This window comes from Miniopterus natalensis, chromosome X, assembly GCF_054644295.1.
Source record: "Miniopterus natalensis isolate mMinNat1 chromosome X, mMinNat1.hap1, whole genome shotgun sequence".
NCBI lineage: Eukaryota > Metazoa > Chordata > Mammalia > Chiroptera > Miniopteridae > Miniopterus > Miniopterus natalensis.
In genome coordinates, this window is record NC_142103.1 from 93,457,843 (window position 1) to 93,477,490 (window position 19,648).

General features: G+C 37.0%; 1 protein-coding gene across 6 annotated transcripts in view; it reads right to left on the reverse strand.

Moving 5' to 3' along the window:
• ZFX (zinc finger protein X-linked) overlaps window positions 1–19,648 on the reverse strand; it is a 75,182-nt gene that overhangs the window by 8,833 nt on the left and 46,701 nt on the right. For 4 of the 6 annotated variants that reach the window (XM_016209295.2, XM_016209290.2, XM_087829433.1 and 1 more), the window contains exons 2-3: window positions 14,790–14,878; window positions 11,021–11,587 (exon numbers count right to left, since the gene is read on the reverse strand). In XM_016209295.2, coding sequence (XP_016064781.2) covers window positions 11,021–11,587; window positions 14,790–14,850 — 628 coding nt within the window. In that variant the 5' untranslated portion in view covers window positions 14,851–14,878. Of the gene's footprint in view, window positions 1–11,020; window positions 11,588–13,262; window positions 13,319–14,789; window positions 14,879–19,648 lie in introns of those variants that run through there. The other 2 variants (XM_016209294.2, XM_016209293.2) reach the window with 2 other exon arrangements.

Here is a 19,648-nt window from a genome sequence, read left to right on the forward strand (position 1 = left end):
GGCTTCAACTGTGGATAGGAAATAGGAGGAAAGGACTTGGTTACCAGGGAGAGAATGGCAGATTGGGTTAAGAGCTTAAGAAGCTAGAGAAAATGAGCTGATCCAGGACAAGCTTAATGATATGAAGGGTCAAAGAGACCACCAGTTGGTTCAACTCTGAGGTTTAAAAAAACAAAGAGAGGTTCTCTGAACTCTGAATGTAACTATCTAAATTCAAGTGTCTTGACTGTTTTATAAAAATGGTTTGTAGGGGTAAAGAATCAGCATTATGTCCTTATTTCTAGCCTGATGTGTACCTGCCCTTTTTCAAAGCAAACTATTTTTATAACATACCCGAGGTGACTGAACCAATATTATTTTCTTAAAGGTGGCCTTGGAATTTTCAGCTGAGATAACATTAGAAGGACGGCGATCTCACCAAACTAGCAGGAAAGTGCTGAGTAAATTACGTCCTCAGAGAATTCATCTCTGATAGGTGATGTTGTTGATGAAGCTTGGCCTCTTTTGGCAAGGTTTGTCCAAACTGATTCTAACAAGTACTAAAAGATCAAATGCCCTTGTGTTTACAAAGAACAAGGTCAGGCTACCTGTTTTTGCATACACTAGTTTGTCGGTACTCATAAACCTTTGATGACTAGAAAAGCTAATCTTTTTTTTTTCTAGCTTGCAAAATGTCATGTATTTACCTATAACTTCAACTAAGAGACTTTTCTGTTTGTTTTCATAAATGTGTGGGAAACACATTTCAAATATACAGGCTTACCTGAGCCAAGCAGTGCTATTCTATCATTTGACAAAAGCAGAATTCACCTTCAGATTTTCACCTTGAGAATTTGCCCCACTAACTCAACCTATGAAATTATTCCAAATATGAATTATTACAGAAGTTATTTGTTTAAAAAAATACTTTGATGGTCCTGTTAACTCAAAATTTCACCCTGATATTAACGTTACCATTAAAAATGAATTTCTAAAAACAGAAAAAGGCTTAGATAAAATTGAGTCATTGTATGTATGATTTCTGCATAACTGCCTTCTAATGGAAGAAGAACTAGAGCTTTAGAATAAGGCCTTTCTAAAATAGAAGAGCATTAATTTCTGAAAATTAAGACTACTTCTAATAACTATCATTTGCATGGCATTTTACAATTTCCTTAGCATTTCTATGTATTTTAACATACCTGATTCTCATCTTCTCCAGATAAAGAAATAAAGGCTCTGAGATGGTACATGCCTTGCCCAAATAGGTGAACCAGTGAGAAGTGGGAGACAGAGTAAGGAGGCACCTGTCTTTAGAACCCAGACCTTTATTTTCATCTTCTGATTTTTTAAGAAATGTATGTTCACTGTATATAATTTAGTATTTTAAAATATCACCAATAGTCCCACCAACCAGAGATTCCATCATTGTTAGTAAATTTCCTTCCTAGTTTTTTCTATCTTTTAAAAAATAAAATTTGCATCAGTTTTCTCAAGTCTTATGGATTAATAATCTTTGTATCTCATCCAGCATTTTAAACTTTAAAACTGAAAAAAAAAAAAAAAAAAAAAAGACTTAGCAACGATCTCATTAGTAACAGTAAAACTATGGTAAAATATAGGCATACTTTATACTGCTTCAAGGGAGCTTCAGTAAAATCCCCTGAAGACCAAAAATTAAGGGATGATTATTTGCAATGCTAATAGGTGCTACGGAGTCTAAAAATATAGTTCATTAAGACTTCTGAAAACCCAGTAGTTCCTGGAAAAGAAAAATTACTTGGGGTGCCGGGGGGGGGGGGGGTACACCACTTCAAGCAAATTGCTTGTTAAAGGAACACTGATCTAACTTAAAAATCAGCAAAACGAAGCTGATATGGAGTACATTTGATAGAAAATCTATATAATAAGAAATGACAGTGGTTGTGATAAATAATACCACCAAATATTTACCCACCACATACCACATGCCAAGCATGACACTAAGCCCTTAAAATACACCATTTACTCCTCACAACAACCTTATAACATAACAGGTGATACTGTTTTGTTATTCTTACCTATCTAAGCTTCAAAACAGATTTCATTTTAATTTTTGCAGGAGGCAACCAATCAATGTCTCTCTCTCACACCAATGTTTCTCTTTCTCTCTCTCTCGCCACACACACACCCCCACACACACCTCCCTTCCACTTTCTCTAAAGATCAATGAAAAAATTTGCTCGAGTGAGGATTAACAAAATAAACAAAAATAAAAGACAATTTTACTTCCTAAGTAAGTTACTTCAAAGGACAGTCTAAATACGCAAATCTTTTCTAAAGGTTTAACAAGATTCCCAGGTATAAACGTTAGGATTGATTTCAAGGAGGGAAACCAGGCCTTTTCATAACACTGTACCTCAGCATTGCTGTCAGAGAAACACTTAGGTTCTCTGAACCAAGAGCCTGTCTATCTTACTCTGATAAGACCAATAGTCTTACTACCTAATCACTTCAACTTTTTTTAAACCTTTAAACCCAAAATCCAATCAAAAGAAAAACTACAAAATAAAAACTTGATATTATTCAACATCCTAAGGGTTCTATGTGGGTGGGTGGCTGCTTAATACTGACAATACCATGGATAAGTAGTTCCTCCTAAAAGATACCTGAGCTCACAGCAACTGTTATGTCCCAGACACTGTGGTAAGTGGCTTCCCTATATTTTAATAACAACCCCATAACTTAGGTGTTTTATTTCCACTTCACAAATGTGATACTGGAGCAGGTAAAAGACTAAGTAACTTGAAGGAAGCATTTGCCAAGCCAGCAAATGTTCTAGTACATAAATACACTTAAAAGATTACTGCCCGGCCAGGCGTGGCTCAGTGGTTGAGCATCCACCTAGGATCCAGGAGATCGAGGTTCGATTCCTGGTCAGGGCACATACACCGGTTATAAGCTCGATCAATGACTCTCATCATTGATGTTTCCATCTCTCTCTCCCTCTCCTTTCCTCTCTCTAAAATCAATAAAGATTTTTTTTTTAAAGAAAAGATTACTTTTAGACTTCCCTTTTTTATGTTGCTCTTCAGGAACCCTCTTTCTGGGGTTAAAGGTCCATCTATTTTTACTATATAGTCTATAAAAGATTTGAAAGATTTGGTTACAATCTGATTTCCTTTCATTCTTGAAACTTTCCTGGAAAGGTTCAAAGGTAAATGAAGTTAGCATCACTCTGTGGATGAAGAAATTAAAGGATCAGAGCCATTCAAGTGCCTGTCCTAGGTTAGTGATCTCCAGCATTGGTGTCTAGATACAATTAATGAAAAAATATTTGCCCAGTTGCACTGAATTGGTCTAAAACATAGTTAACTAAATAAACCTAGTTAACCAAAAGCTGATTTCTTAATACTACAAATTCAAGGGGAAAAGAAAGGAATGACTATTACAGTCCCACCCTGTGCCTCTCTACCCAAGAATTCCCAAACAGGACAACAGGAAGGTCTTAAGTGAAGCTAGTGCAATTAGTTTTGCTAGCCCAATGGATGCCGTCAATGAACTCTGTGTACACGGTAACAATGGCTAGCACATACTGAAAGCCATACTCTGTGCTGGATGCCTGGTATACGTGATCTCTAATTCTCATAACCGCCCTACAGATCAGGTAGTATTGCTGCCATTTCACAAATAAGGAAACTAAGGCCCAAGAGAAGTCTGTAACTTGACCAGATTCCTAGAGCTCACAATAGTGAGCAGCAGGGCTGGTATCCAAATGGAAGGCTGGCTGACTCTAAGCTGCAGGCGGTGCTTCCATACCCCATGTTGCTTCCTTAAGGTACTGAAAGGAGGGGCATGTTCTCTCTCCCCTCCCCAACCCCCATTATCCCACAAAGTAATCACAGATCTGTTCAAAGGCCAAGCTGTTGGATTTTGTCTAGGTCTCAAGTAAATTGCCAGTAAATGAGTCACAAGGCCAATCTGAAGTGCCAACTGCTTCTAAGGCCTTCAAGACGTAGCTAGACCTTTTATCCAACCTTTATTATGGTGAGGAGAGGGGAGGACTACACATCTTTGCCTTATTTGAGCACTTTATTCTTGGTATAAATCTAACTGACATCAGATTGAACATTAAACTGAAAACTCTCAATTCATTAACTTTAGTATTGATTTCTAAATAAATCTGAGTACCTACAGTAAAGACACAATAACTTTAATCGGATTAAGAGAAACCATCTGAATTTTATCAGAACAAGCTTAAAGCTTGTTTAACACATCTTCTCTAAAATATTCTTAGTTCATTAAATTAGACTTTTCTTGCATTTCAGAAATATCCCCATGTAGATATGTATTTTTTAAATTCTAAAATTTCACTCTGTGGCTTACCAAATGGTTTCAAGATACAAAATGAAATTGATAGAGTGCATATATAAAAATAATGGTGACATATATACAACAGTCAGCCTGTAGAACAAAGAAATAAACAGATAAATAAACAGATATTTTACCATGTCTCCTATGCTAATAGCCCCTAGAATCATTCAATTCTAAACCATTAGACTGATCCTCAGAGTTCATGCACTAAACACAGGGGTTTGGATTTATTTATTCATTCATTCCCTGAACCACTTTTTATTGGATGTCTGCTATGACCAAAATTGTGCTTAAGTAGGAGCTACATCAGACCAACTGGTCAAAACACCTCAACCAGGCGGTCAGGGCCATAATGCTCCATATCTGCAAGGGTGCTATTCACACTGTAGCTGGACAGCTGACAGCTGCATGCAGCAACCCTGTAGACAGATCTCCTGTGTGTCTAAATGTGCTCCTCCTCTAGTAATGTGTTTGCCATCTGCCCAGATGCACAAGCCAGAAACGAGAAAGGGAGCTTCAAACCCTCCACCCTAAAATTAATCCAAATTCCACTTCCTAAATATGTCATGAAGCACTTTCTGCCAAAATCTACTGAGATAGAACCTTATTTCAAACTATCATCATCTGTTTCTTACCTGGACTACTACAACCACCTCCCACAGCATACTTGTTTCTGATTTTACTCTTCCCTTGTCTGCTCTCAGTACTGCCAGAGATTACCTCTGCAAACTATCAATCTCAACATGTTACTGTTAATCTGTCTACAACACTAACAGCTCCCACTGGAAAGGTAAAGCAGTCTTACTGTATTCCAGGGCCTTTGATTTGTGCCCTATCCTGCCACTCTTACTTCTCACCATTTCCTCTTCTCCTCACCAAAGACATTTACACCCCAAAGAAAAAGTCTCTGAACACTCAAAGACCTTTCACATCTTCGGCCTCTAAGTATGTTCTCTGCCGTTCCTCCCTCCTCAGCCACCCACTGAACATTTTATTTATCCTTCAAATTGAGTTCAGCCCAAATTATTTTTTAAAGATATAATAATGGCTTGGGTTTTTTAAAAATCCCTTTGAGAAATACTTATGAATATGTGAGATTTGCCTCAAAATAGAGGGAAGAAAATGAACAGGAGATATGAAATAAATTTAGTTATATCTTCAACCAAGCTCCCACAGAATTTGGTTTATGCTTTCATAGCATTTAGCTCACTCAAGTGTACCAAAAACTTCTCAACATTTTCTCCCTTAGTGCTTCCAAAATACTTTGTATATCCAGTTATACATCTTTTCACACTCAACTGTAATTACCTGTTTCTGTTTGTATTCTCTCCAAAACTGTGAACTCTTAAAAAGCCAGAAATTTTCACTGTTTATCTCTAATAGCTAGCAAGGTTCCTAGCTTATCATGGCTGTTTAATAAATGTTTTTGAATGAAGACATAAGTAAACATGAGCAAGGGTAAAAATAATGGTTTAGATAGGATTCCTTTTCTCACACAAACATAAATTTGAAAAGAAATAATTTTTTAGGTAGAAAACAATGGATTAGGGTGTGGAGGCTGTCTGGGTGGCTTCTACAATAAGGAGCAACTAAGAAAATGTTTAAACCTCCTCCCCAAATTACTTCCTAACATTGCTGAAACTGGGTATTCAATAATATTGTAAATTTTAGTAATCACTGAAATTCTGTTTGCCTCCTCCATCTACCAGAAATCACTATTTATCCCAAACTCTGCTGCTTTGTAGTATTAACTTTACACACATATACATATAAGCGCACACACAAACACAAAGGGCAATATGAGAGTGGAGGAAACACTTTGTTTTTTTCCTTTTTTTTTTTTGTTTTCTTTTCTTGCTTTTGTTTTTTGTTTTCTTCTTTTCTTTTTCTTTTTGGAGTAAACACTTTGAAATAAAACATTTGATTTCAAATCTTCACCCTAATGCTAGCTGGATGTGTAACCTTGGACAAGTTACATAAACTGAGCCTCAGTTGCCCAATCTGTAAAATGGCGATAACACCAACATTATAGAGTTGTTGTAAGGAATATATATATTAAGTTCTGGCTTAATAAACAGATACTATTTATTAAAGGTTTATTATTACCTATTTTTATTATTACCAACTTGTTATAAGTCACCGACTAAAAAATCTTTCTTCGGATAAAAAATCTTAAGTTTTAAAAATTTGAAAAATTGTCCACATTGTCTTGATAATGATCAAATTGACTGGATAACAATCCTAAACATTTTTCCCCTGAAAAGAGAGTTTTATTAACAAACTTCACCAAACAAACTTAATTACGTCTTCTGATAGAAATGCCAATTGACTCAAGGCTCATTAGAAGATGGATCTGATGAGTCTAAAAGCATTCAGCACAAATTACCACCTGAGCTCTTCCTTTGAAATATTAATTCAAATGGACTTAAATTATATATATGCCACCAGACTAGAAGTTTAATAAGCACTAGTTAAGGACTTACCAACCTAATGATTTATTAACATTCAGCTTTTATAAAAGCAGAATGTAGAAAATGGTGTTTTGAACACAATTTTATCCTAATGAAAAAGTCACTGGCCTTAGAATATAAAAACAACTAAGTGGAGAGAACACAGCTATAGTACTGTCATCAAAAGTTTTATTAGAGTTATGGTCTGTACTAAGTAAAATTTCCAATTTTATAATCAACATGTTAAAAATGGTGTCATACTTTCACTTAACCAAACTAGTTTAAAGAGTCCTAAGCTTAAATTACTTGCTATAATTTTTGTTAATTTGTCTTTTTTATAACTGTTTAAAATAACTGAAAGCAGTATTTTATTAAAATGTGTGTTAGAAATGAAGCATCATACTGGTTTATGTTAGAATAGAGGCTGTCTGGCCAAGGTTTTTGGCAGAAGGTAACCCCATGCTCCCAGAGGCATATTAATTGTTTCCTCTGATGTTACTATAAAAGGTAGGCACATATATCCAAGTACCCTTGGTCTTCCACAAGAATGCATTATATTGCCACCACTTATTAATTCTGCTAATCCTTTTAAAACTGAACTATGCATTTTTGCCTGGACTTTGTTTTAGACTTTAATACTTAGGGTAGTAAATTTGCAAAATTCTGACAGCATGAAACTAGTATAAGAATGGACATACAGATCTGCAGAATATAATTAAGAGTCCAGAAATTAACCCCTCACATTTACCATCGATTATTTTCAATAAGGCCCTGGCCGGGTAGCTTAGCTGGTGAGAGCGTCATCCTGATATGCCAAGGTTGCAGGTTCCAGCCCTGGTCAGGGCACATACAAGAATCAACCAATGAATGCATAAATAAGTGTAACAAAAAAGTGATGTCTCTGTCTCTCTCTTCTTCCCCCTCTAAAAAAAAAAAAAAAAATCAATAAATAAAAAAAAAAAATTTTTTTCAATAAGGGTGCCAAGAATATTCAATGGGTAAAGAACAGTTATTTCAACAAATGGTATTGGGACAACTGAATATCCATATGCCACAGAGTAAAGTTAGCTCCTAACTTCACAGCATATAAAAAAAATAAACTCAAAATGAATCAAAGGCCTAAATGTAAGAGCTAAAGCTATAAAACTTTTAGAAGGAAAAACAGGTGTAAATCCACATGACCTTAGATTAAGCAACAACTTTTTAAAAAAACTCTTTTATTTATTGATTAGAGACAGAGAAACAGAAACAGAGACATCGATTTGTAGTTCCACTTATTTATGCACTCATTGGTCGATTCTTGTATATGTCCTGACCAGGGATAGAACCCGCAACCTTGGCATATTGGGACGACACTCTAAGCAACTGAGATACCTGGCCAGGGCAAGCAACAATTTCTTAATATGACACTAAAAGCACAAGCAACAAAAAAAATAGAGATAAATTGAACCTCATCAACATTTAAAATTTGTATACACTACAATAGCAGCTTGTGTCCATTTGCATTTATTTTTTCCGGAGTGTTAAAATCTATATAAATCAGCCCTGGCTGGTTTGGCTCTCAGTGGTTAGAGCGTTGGCCTGCAGACTGAAGGGTCATGGGTTTCATCCCCAGTCAAGGGCATGTGCCCTGGTTGCAGGTTGCAGGCTTGATCCCCGGCCCCATTGGGGCGTGTGCAGGAGGCAACCAATTGATGTGTCTCTCACATCGATGTTTCTCTCTCTTGGTCTCTTCCCCCACTTCCCTTCCATTGTAAAAATAAAAATAAAAATCTATATAAATTAGCAGAAATCCAGGGCCTAAAAGAAAGATGACTATAAATAAGATTTTTAATGAAAATTTCACAAGTCTGGGCTCTAATACAAGAATCTGATACACTATGTCAACTGTCACTAGGTTGACTTCTGGGTTTTTTGATGACTTTGTCGGAAGGTTGAACTTCCTAAAAGAGTAATAAAGGCAAGAGATAGTGTGCAACTAAAGGCCAAAACAAAGCCATGCATTTTACGCCTTAGCAACCAAGTTTAAGAAGACAGGAAGGGCAGAAAATGGAAAGAGAAGCCAGGGAGAAGAGTGGTTTCTCGAGTATTTTACCACATCCTCTTCCCTTCGTAGAGCACAATGAACCCAACACCCTACTTTCTCCAGCCTTGCCCCTGGGTTGCCTGGTCTTGCAACAGAACCACTGGCAGTGTATTTAAAAATAGCTTTTAATAGTGCATCTTACATACAAACCTAAAAAATTCCCATTTCAGTTGGCCCCTCAATGCAATTCAGCAATCTACTTTCTAAGTTCTTAGCTTCTCGCCCATTCCCATAAAACGAAGGCTTTTCCACCCTTTGCCATTATCCTTCAGCCTTCCACCCAGCCTCTGAAGATCTATATTAGGTGAACTAGTTGCACAGAGAAAACAGCTCCCAACATTCAAACACACCTTTTAGTTTCTGTCCCTAGCTCTCCAATTTCCTCCTCTCAGGTAATGCCATGAGACCAGGCACCCCATCTCCCAAGGTAGAAACTTGGGGTCCTTCTCTCAAATACTCACCCCTATTCTATTACCAAATCTCATCCATTTTTCTTCCTAATCTCTTTTGAATCCAGCTCCCCTTCTCTGTCTCCATTACTGTAAAGGTACTTACGATCTTCTTTATCTCACACATGAACCATTTCAACTATTCTCTGCCATTAATCTCTCCCTCACCTATTCTTATTCCATGTTACCACCAGGATTATCTTCCTTAAATAAATTCAAACTTGAAACAGGATACCATATTTTCCCGTCAAAGTGGCAAAAACTAAAAAGGAAAATCATATCATGTTGGCCAGGGTGTAGGAAAATGGACATTCTCATAAACTTGGTAGGGGAAGTTACATTAGGCAAAATACTGAAACAATTTAACCAGATTTGTAAACGTGCATACCCTTTGGTCCAGCAATTCTATTTCTAGAAATTTATTCTAAGGAATTAAACAGAAAGTGCACAAAGATATACAAGTACATTGTCAAGTTCCCATCATTCCTAACAAAGGCCAGGACCTTTTTTTACATACTATACAATTTGCCTAGAATGTCTCCCTTCCACCCATGCTCTTCTTCATCTTGTAAAACAAGAACTCATCCTTGAGTTCAAAGGTCAGCAGCCCTATCCTGTCGCCACAGCAATTTAGTCATATCTCTCCATCACAGTGCAACCTATCATTCTCTCCCGCAGCAGACCATAACCTCTCCAAGGACAATGGTTTTATGTATTTTTTTATGTAGCACATATCCATACCTGCACTACCTACAATGTCTGACACGTGGTAGTAGAGGGCCCAATAAACATGTTGAATGAAGGCGTTTTCTTCCTGTTTACACAAAGAATTCTCTGATTTCCAAAATCTTAAAAAGTTTTAAAAGGTATTTCCTAAAATGGACTCCAATTTATGTTATATTAAAGTCCTGTATTATAATAGGTATTCAAGCAGAGAAAGAGTCTTGTAAATTCATGTAAGCGAATAGTCTGTGGGTCTTTATTTGTTTGACGTTTAGTTCCTAAGGCATAATAATTTCCATACTGGGTCAGAACTGTGGTCTATCCAACTGAGGGCTTTATCTCTGAAAGTGGTACCAAGAAATATATGCAAGACCCAGCTATCCTCCCACACATTAAGTTAAACAATTAGAGGTGTGTTCCAAAACACCTTACTTTTGTTCAATAACCTAACGAGTCCATCATACTTGAAAATCATGTTTTAGAGTCATTTGTTTCAGTGCTATGCCAGAGCTCTTTTCCATGCTGTTATATAAATAGCATTTTACATAAGCACTTAAGTATTACATAAGTAGTAACATATATGCATATACAAGAATGTAAGTAGTATGGTTATACATTTTTTCCAATTTGAACCTTTTATGTTTCAATAGAATTCCTAATTCTAATAAAGGCTGCTAACAGTCTAATCACATACTTCATGACTTCACAAAATTCAGTTCTATTCCTTTCCGTCTTTGTCTTTCTAGACTGAAGAAATCTCATCTTTCTATTGCATCTTTAGAGAGAAATGACTCTTTACTCTGTACAATTTTACTTTTCTTAATTTTGAGTTATCTTACAGGCTCCAAACTGAAAAAAACAATGCAGGAAGATCTATGAAATTTACTTTTATAGAAGTCAAGAAAATTTCACCTCTGATGTAAGTTAAGAAAGATAGCCTTCAAAAATACCTTCGAGAACCACTATACCCCAAGACTTACAGGAAATCATAAGGTAGTCCTCACAGTTGTTCTTGTCATCATCTTGCTGGTCCACAGGGATCCCATTGGCATCTATGACTGCTTCAGAGGCACAATCTGCTACCAATACTTCTTCTGAAACTACATCAGTTGTCAGAGGATCAGTGACAATTTCTGCCTCAACTACACTATCATGAACCACATGTTCAACGTGTCCAACGTCAGACACATGTATAGATTCACCTGTCAAGACGTGTTCTGGTATAGACATTGACGAAGTAATATCAGAAGCTAAAACATCATCTGGGACTGTGCAATGTTCTAAAGAAACTTCTTCGGTTACATCTGAGTCCAGCACTTGCTCAGGAATGATGACTGTTTCAGATACATCTGCTTCTTCCATGATATCTGGGCACTGAACATCTTCTATAACAACGTCCTCGATAACATCTTGGATTACAACTGAGTCTGGGTCATCGGGAACAAAGTTATGCACAGTTATGTCTGAATCCACAACATCTGAAACAAAAACGGTTTCTTGTACTTCCACAACAATTTGATCACCATCCATGTGTGCAGCATCAGTTCCTTGAAAAAAAAAAATTAAAATCACAATTTCAGGTAGGCATGCACGACTACCTCAACTAATGTAAATGTTATTTAATTTCTACCAGGAAAACAGACTAGCTTCTTGGTTTTCTCAAACATTCAGATAGATTAAAAAATAAAAAGGAATCTATTTTTGAATATCAGAAATGAAAAACTTTAATGCAAGAACTTTTATACGCATCCCAAATCAATTAATAGATAAGAAAATAGAAACACCAAGAAATTGAAGCAGTCACAAAAGAAAAATATTCATGAAAGTAAAATTCTAGGCTCACTAAGATTAAACCCATACGTGTAGGTACTTAAAGAAGGATTACAAAAATTATTAAGTAAAGCAACTTCAGGTGGCAAATATACCATTTTCCTTCATTATGTTTTTCATTTCTCTTCCATCTTGCTCCATCTCTCCCTCCTAAACTCGTACTTTATCTTCTTTCCATCTCTCCCACGTATTCCTTTTATTTCCCTTCTGTTTTTCTCCTCTCTCCCCCTTTGTTGTGATACAATACCCCATCAATATCCTACATTATTACTATGGAAATTTAGAAATTATCCTAAATCTAGAATATAAAAGGACTGGGGCATAAATAAAAGAGGGCTAGGGCAAGGGCTGGGTGGAGGGGGGTGAAGGGGATAAAATGGGGAACATCTGTAATAGTGTCAACAATGGGGAAGAGGGCTAGAAAGCCACAGCTAAAGAGGAAAGGCAACTGGTTAAGGAGCCTCTGTGAATGGATAAGATGAATAAAGTGAAGCTGCTCTGGAGCAGTGGAGGGTAAGGTTAGTTGGAGCAGGGCCTGCCCCAAGTTCATCTGGGTACTCTGCCTCCATCCAGCCTCCTTGCATTGCCCCATACCCCAATGCCCCAAGTAGTTCCTCAGAGTATAAGAAACACTACTCTAGTCCACTCTGCAGTTAAGAATAAAGGTAGAGGGTTGAATCAATTAAAGCCCAGTGAGATTAAATGACTTCACCAAGATCACACAGTTTGTACAGATTATGGTGCTCAGTAAATATTACTCTGAATAAATGCCACAAATGGGACTCCAAATCAGATATCCTTGCCAAAACACACAACATAAGATAAAACAAATCAAATCCAGTATCTTGGCTCCTAGTCCAGAGAAAAGCAAATGAGGTTTTATAAAAATCTTAGCTAAAAAGTAATTCATTCAATTAGTGTTTCTGGATATGACTCAAATCAGGTTGAATCCAAGCAGCTGCCTAACTCAATGACTGTGTATCACTGGCCAGGCCCTCACAGAGACACATGGCTTTGTTTAACAAACGCAAATGATCAAGGGCCAAAAAACCTTTAAAAATGTAGAAAATGTTAAAGCCAATTAATATCTATTTTAATTACATCTATAAAAAGTATGTTTGCTTTATTTTCTATAGAACTTCTACTAAATGCTTTTATACTCATTTGTTTTCAATATTCTCAATATTAACATCAAACAATAGATCACTGTAATCTCCATTTTGCAGATATAAAGATGAAAGCATTTAGTGGCAAGAGCAATAGTTAAAAAATCTAAACCAGAGAAAAGGGTTTGGACACTTATTAGTTTTGTGACCTTGGGCAAGTCATTTAACCTCTGAGTTTCGGTTTCCTCATCAGTAAAATGAGGACAGTAGTATCTGCCATGCATACCTCACAGGACTGTTGTGATGATCAAATGGGAAATGTATGGGAAGTGTTCTGAAAAACTGTAATGAGAGGTTTCATTATTATTAAGACAAATGAAAATGGAGGCCCTGGCAGATTAAGTGACTTGCTCAAAGATAAACAAACACCATAAGTGTTAACAACCAGGGCTAAAATGAAATAGCCCTTCAATCTACCACTTAGCTCATGACCCAGGCTTGCTCGTGACAAGAGTAAGCTGGCATATACTATACATTTTTCCTCAAAGAGCTTCATCTCTCTTTCAAACACATTAATTATACATATTCTAATGAAAGAAGAATTATAACTTTGCATTTATTATCAAACTGAAATTACCAAACTTGAGTCAAAGACTATTTATTCCAAACTGCTAAGAAAAATACACATACACATACCCCCCCAACACACACACACACTGGATTTAGAGATTAAAGTTAAAATAAAAAACCACTAATACTTAATTTCCTGATGTAGTTAATTGCTACTTTAATATACTGCAATATGATCATTTTAAGTCCAATGGAAAACTCATTAATATTTTATTTATAAGGGTAGCTAGCTAGTGTCATATAAAACCATCTCGCATCATAAAACCTAGCGTAATCACTTTACGATGTTATATAATTGGAACCATGGATAACCTAAAACTGTGAATAATTTTTTTCTATTTTTAGAACTTCATGAATTTAATTTTCCTTGTACAGTTTAGGGAGGTAAGACTGTCTTCCTGAAGCAAAAGGCACCTCTTGTCAATTTGTGAAAGACAGGGCTGTAAAAGTAGGATGGGGTCAGAATGCAGAGGCCCTTAGGTTTATACTTTACCTGTTAGATAAGGAAATGATCCATATGTTATTTTACGATGAGTGCTCTGGTTGGTGGGCTAAATAAAACAGACTAAGGCCCTGGCTAGTGTGTGGCTCAGTCGGTTGAGCATCGTCTCATGTACCAAATCGTTGCAAGTTTGATTCCCAGTAGGGCACATGCCCAGGCTGCATGTTCAATCCCCAGTCTGGGTGTGTGTGGGAAGCAACCGATTAATGTTTCCCTCTTACATCAATATGTCTCTCTCCTCTCCCTTCTTCTCTCTCTAAAATCAGTAAAAATATTTATTTTTTTTTTACAAAAGAGAGACACTAAGATAAGAAAAATAATTTAAAAGTTATTGCAGACTAGGAATGAAATGATACAGCTTGTCTATGTGGTAGAAAGTAGATGTAAGCAACATTTTCAAAGAGAGAACTAACAGGACCTAGCGCTATAACTGGGGAAGATGAGAGTAGCTGAAGATAACACTGAGGTCTGGATACTGCTGCTCTTACTGACAAGAATGTAAGAGTTGGTTGTGAGGAAACCAAATTTTTAAGGAGGGGAATAATGTGCTCACTTTAACATTTGTAGACTTGACACAAGATACCTAAGTGTGAATATCAATGTGAGAGTCTGGGAATTTGTCCACTTGATAACCAAATCCAAATCTGTAGTTGGAAAGTGGAACAACCCAAGTAGTTATACCTGTTGCATCAAAAAATGAGTTTGGCTCTTGTGGTTGTAATTCAAGTCCATCTTCATCCATGGCCTTTAATTTTCATCAGTCACAGCTCCTAAATTAGGAAAAAAAGTAAACCAAGTATTACTTTTTTTATATCATGTATTTAAAATGCACCATGATATTTACATTTCTGAAACGCTCAAAATCATGTGACAGATGAACATCTATCAAAAACATATCTATCTACTCTCTCGTCATTGACGTTTCTCTCTCCCACTCCCTTCCTCTCTGAAATCAATAAAGATATATTCAAATATATATATATATGTATCTAAAATAAAAGGGAACTTGATTTCCAATGATATATAGACCTCTATAAGACAAGGTAAGGCAGATAAATCAAACAAGTCAATTTTGCCTAGACTTTATTTAATCGAGATACTGCTTGCATACATCAAGTGCATGCTTTTTGATGAATTTTGACACATGCTTAAACCTGAGTAATCACTACACTATCCAGATCAAGATATAGAATATTTCCAGCACCTCAGCACTCATTTCCTCTCAGTCCATACACCCCATACTTTCCACAAAGGTAACTGGTTTTATTAAGGTTCAACTTAAACACACTCAGTACCTTACTGGGGGGAAATTTCTGCACGATTTTCATATTACTTCTCTAAATTTAATGTAGTCTGCTTTCAACCAATACATTAAACATCAGTAAAAACGCGAAGTGCATAATTATAGTAAACACCCTTTGGGATTTCTGCCTAACTTATAATGACATCTCTTAACTAACCCTCCGATCTAGAGAAGTAAATTCCCACAGTGTATTTATACTCTCCTGGCCATGTAGTTGATTGGCACTAGCTAAAAAATGGTAAAAATAAGTTCATCTTTGAGCACAACAAAATCAAAGTCATGTCCCTCAGAACTGAAACCATGAGCAAGGGCCACTCAGTCTCTCTTTCCTGGTGGCAGGAATAAGAGCCGAGAAAGGCCATTTTCCAACTATGGCTTAGACTAGTGAGATAAAGTTTACAAATAAAAAAGAATCCAGTGAATTCCTGAGAAACAGAGTAGGGGGAGCAGGGAAGGTAGGCTTACCAATAGCTTTTGAGCTCCTGGTTCTACACCTTTCTGAGGTCCAGCTATAAAACCTTGTCTGCCTTGAGTTTTTACAAGACATCACAATGACCTTAATGCTCTGTTTTCTTTTTCCTTTTTTTTAATCCTCACCCAAGAATATTTTTTCCATTGCTTTTGTGAGAGAGGGAGGGAGGGAGCCCGCGATAGAGAAACATCAATGTGAGAGAGACACATCAACTGGTTGCTTCCCAAATGCACTCCAACCAGGCTGGGGAATCAAGCCTGCAACCAAGATACATGCCCTTGGCCACACAGGCTGATGCTCTAACCACTGAGCCAAACCAGCTAGGGCTCCGTTTTCTACTTAATCCAAAACTTACAACACAAAGAACTTAGACAATAAAATAATATACTACTTAATACTAATGACTGTTTCAGAAGAACAGACATCAAGGATCGTGGTTTACTCATACTGTAAGTATTACATAAACCTCCTCCCTCATTGGTGTCTTTATCTTTACTTTTTCACTTTCTAATCCAACCTAAATGGTACTATTAGACACATCTTTCTTTCACCTTTATCATTTTGTTGATAACTAAGCACTGCAGGTTATTAAAATTTCAAATGAGTCATTTTTATAATGCATCAGCTAGGTGATGTCATTCCTCTGTTCAAAAATTAAGTTTAATGGCTCCCTGATACCTCCAAATAAAGTTCAAACTCCTGCCGTTTTCTAAGTTCGGGCCCCTAACTATCTTTCCATCATCTTCCCTAACTTTTTTTCAAGCACCCCCCCCCACACACACACACACACAGTTCAACCAAACAAAAATGCCCAATGTCCCCATAAGACCCCAAACTCTGTATCTGACTCAAGGTTTCTTCTACCTGGATGGAACACCTTTCCCCAAAATCCCCTTCCCCTCCAAAAAAGAAAAAGCTTAAACTCTCTCTCTCTCCTGTGAATTTCCACAGCAATTTATCCTTTTTTCTTTTTTTCTGATTATACTTGTTTGCTACAAAACATGGTTATCTATATATGCTTATTTTCAGATGCTAAACATATATATTTGTGTGTATGTGTATATTCCTTAAAGAAATATCCATGAGAAACTCAGGATCAGTAAATGGATTTTCAACATGTCAACTCTGAGCCATACTCTATTCATTTTCAAGAAAGAGCATGTTTCATGTTATTTATTCAAACTGCTTCAAATTTAAAGGACCAATAAAGAAAAACATATTCAACTATGAAAAATGGAAAGGGTACATGCTGAGTAAGTTGCTGCTCTCTCCCCATCAAAATCACCTCTAGCCAGAATTCTTTTTCACCTTTAAAAAAATGTAATTGCAAAATGATAAACGTGCATTAAGCTTCTAAGCATAACGACACACTACTAACATGAAAGTAAGCCCATTAAGAAGGCAATAAATGCGATTCATTAAGGTATTAAATGCCCCTCCCCAAATTTCCCCACATAAACCCAAGCCCATCAGCTCTAAGAATTCTGAACCTGCACAACAGCTTCTTTTGTTGGCATTCGTCCCCCTCAGCTTTTCTCTTGGGGCTGGGACTGATCATTAACCCCCTCAATTCTGAAATGTTGTCCTTCCTCTGTTGCTTTAAACTGAATTCTAGCTTTCCTCCCACCTCCCCAACTGCTGTTTACTCTGCCTCCCCTCACCCATTATTGCAGCTTTGCCCAGGGTGGTGCCCTCAGCCCTTTCCTTTTCTGCTTTCTCTTTATTCCATGGTTTCAACTACCACCAATACAAAGATGATTCCCCAAATACACACACTCAGCACCTAGCACCCCCACCAACTGTCTGCTGAGCACTTTCATCAGGATAAAGCCCTGCTTCTCCTGACATGATCACTATGGACTTTTCCTTCTTCTCTGCTTATATTCAGTCAGGTTGTCAGACCTTGTCCATTCCCTGTCCGCAACTTCTCAGGAATCTGTCCCTTTTTATTCCCACTGTCACCGCTCACTCTGAGCTTCATATGTCCTGATCCCCAGGGGGACAAAAATAACCTCTCAACTGGTCTTTCACTCCTTTCTGCCACTCCCACAACAAATGACTAGGAACCTTACTACAAGTAAGGGCCGGTGCCAAGTAATGAGGGAGACTAATCCTCCAAAGCACTGCTCTGATCACAGCACTTTCCTGCTCAGAAAGCTTCAGCAGTTCCCCAATATTTAGTGTGCTCTAAAAAATTCACCCAAGCACCATAACAAACTTATCTGCTATATTCCCATCATTGTACATCATATCCATTTCCTAATATATTATGGCCCAAATGGAGGTCTCTTCACTTTATTTTTTTTTAAATTTTTAATTGATTTTAGAGAGAAGAAGGGAGGGAGAGGGAGAGAGAAACATCAGTGAGAGAGAAACATCAATCAGCTGCTTCCTGCAAGCCCCCTACTGGGGATCAAACCCGAAACCTGGGCATGTGCCCTGACTAGGAATCAAACCGGTGACCTTTTGGTGCATGGGACAATCCTCAACCAGCTGAGCCACACCGGCCAGGGTCCTCACCTTATTTTGACTTAGGTGATTAGTAACTGCTCAACAGACAGTTTTAACTGGATATTTTTCTTTCTATTTTGTCACTATAAAAATGAAATCAGAAATAAACATGTTTTGTACTACCAAGTAGAGTTGGTTGGAGCATTGTCCTGTACACCAAAAGGTGGCAGGTTCAATTCCCAGCCAGGGCATATACCCAAGGTACAGGTTTAATACCTGGTCAGGGCACATGCAGGAGGCAACTGATGGATGCTTCTCTCTCACTTTGATGTTTCTCTCTCTCCCCCTTCCTCTCTCTAAAGTCAATAAAAATAAAAATTTTAAAAATTAAAATAAGATCCCTATGTCACACAAGAGAAAAAAAGTTCCAGGTGAATTAATGACCTAAATGTGAAAAAGCACAGTACTGTTACAACCTTGGAGGATAAGGAAAAAAAACATAAGCCATAAATGAAAAAACCTGAGAAAACTGACTACCTTCTAATCAAGAAGTCCTACATAAAAAAATATTCCATAAACAAAGTTAAAAGATAAGCCACAGACTAGCAAGTGGTATTTTCAGTGTGTATAATTACAAATTACTAATATTCAGCATATAAAACTATCCATAAGCCAGTGAGAAAAAGGCAAAAGCCCAATGAAAAATGGACAAGGGATAGGCATAAGCAAGTCATAGAAAACTCAAATGGCCAATAAATATGTGGGGACAAAGCTCAACCTCACTAGTAATTTAAGAAATGCAAAATGAAATCTGCAATGAGGTACCCTTTATACCCAAGAGATTGGAAAACATTATGAAGTGTAATCTTTTGGCACTGGTCTGGAGAAACAGAGGCTCATCATACACAGCTGGTGGGAGTGTCAAATTTGAGAATTTGGCAATTCCCAGTAAACGTGACAAATGCAGACTCTTGAATGTAGCAATTCGACTACAATCCCAAGAGAGAAGAACCCTGTACATTAACAAGGATGTTCACAGCAGCACTGTTTGGAATTACAGAAAATTGCAAAACAAATGGCCCCACCATAATAAATGAACCACAATATACTTATACGCTGAAATACAAGTAAAATGAATGAACTAGATCAATATTTTTCAAACTTCTTGGTCTCAAGATCCCTTCACAGTCTTAAAAATTGAGACCCTCAAAGAGTTTTTGTTTACATGGGTTCTATCTATATTCACATTAGGAATTAAATGACACATTTTAAAAATATTTATAAGTTTGTAAAGATAATAAACCCACTGTATGT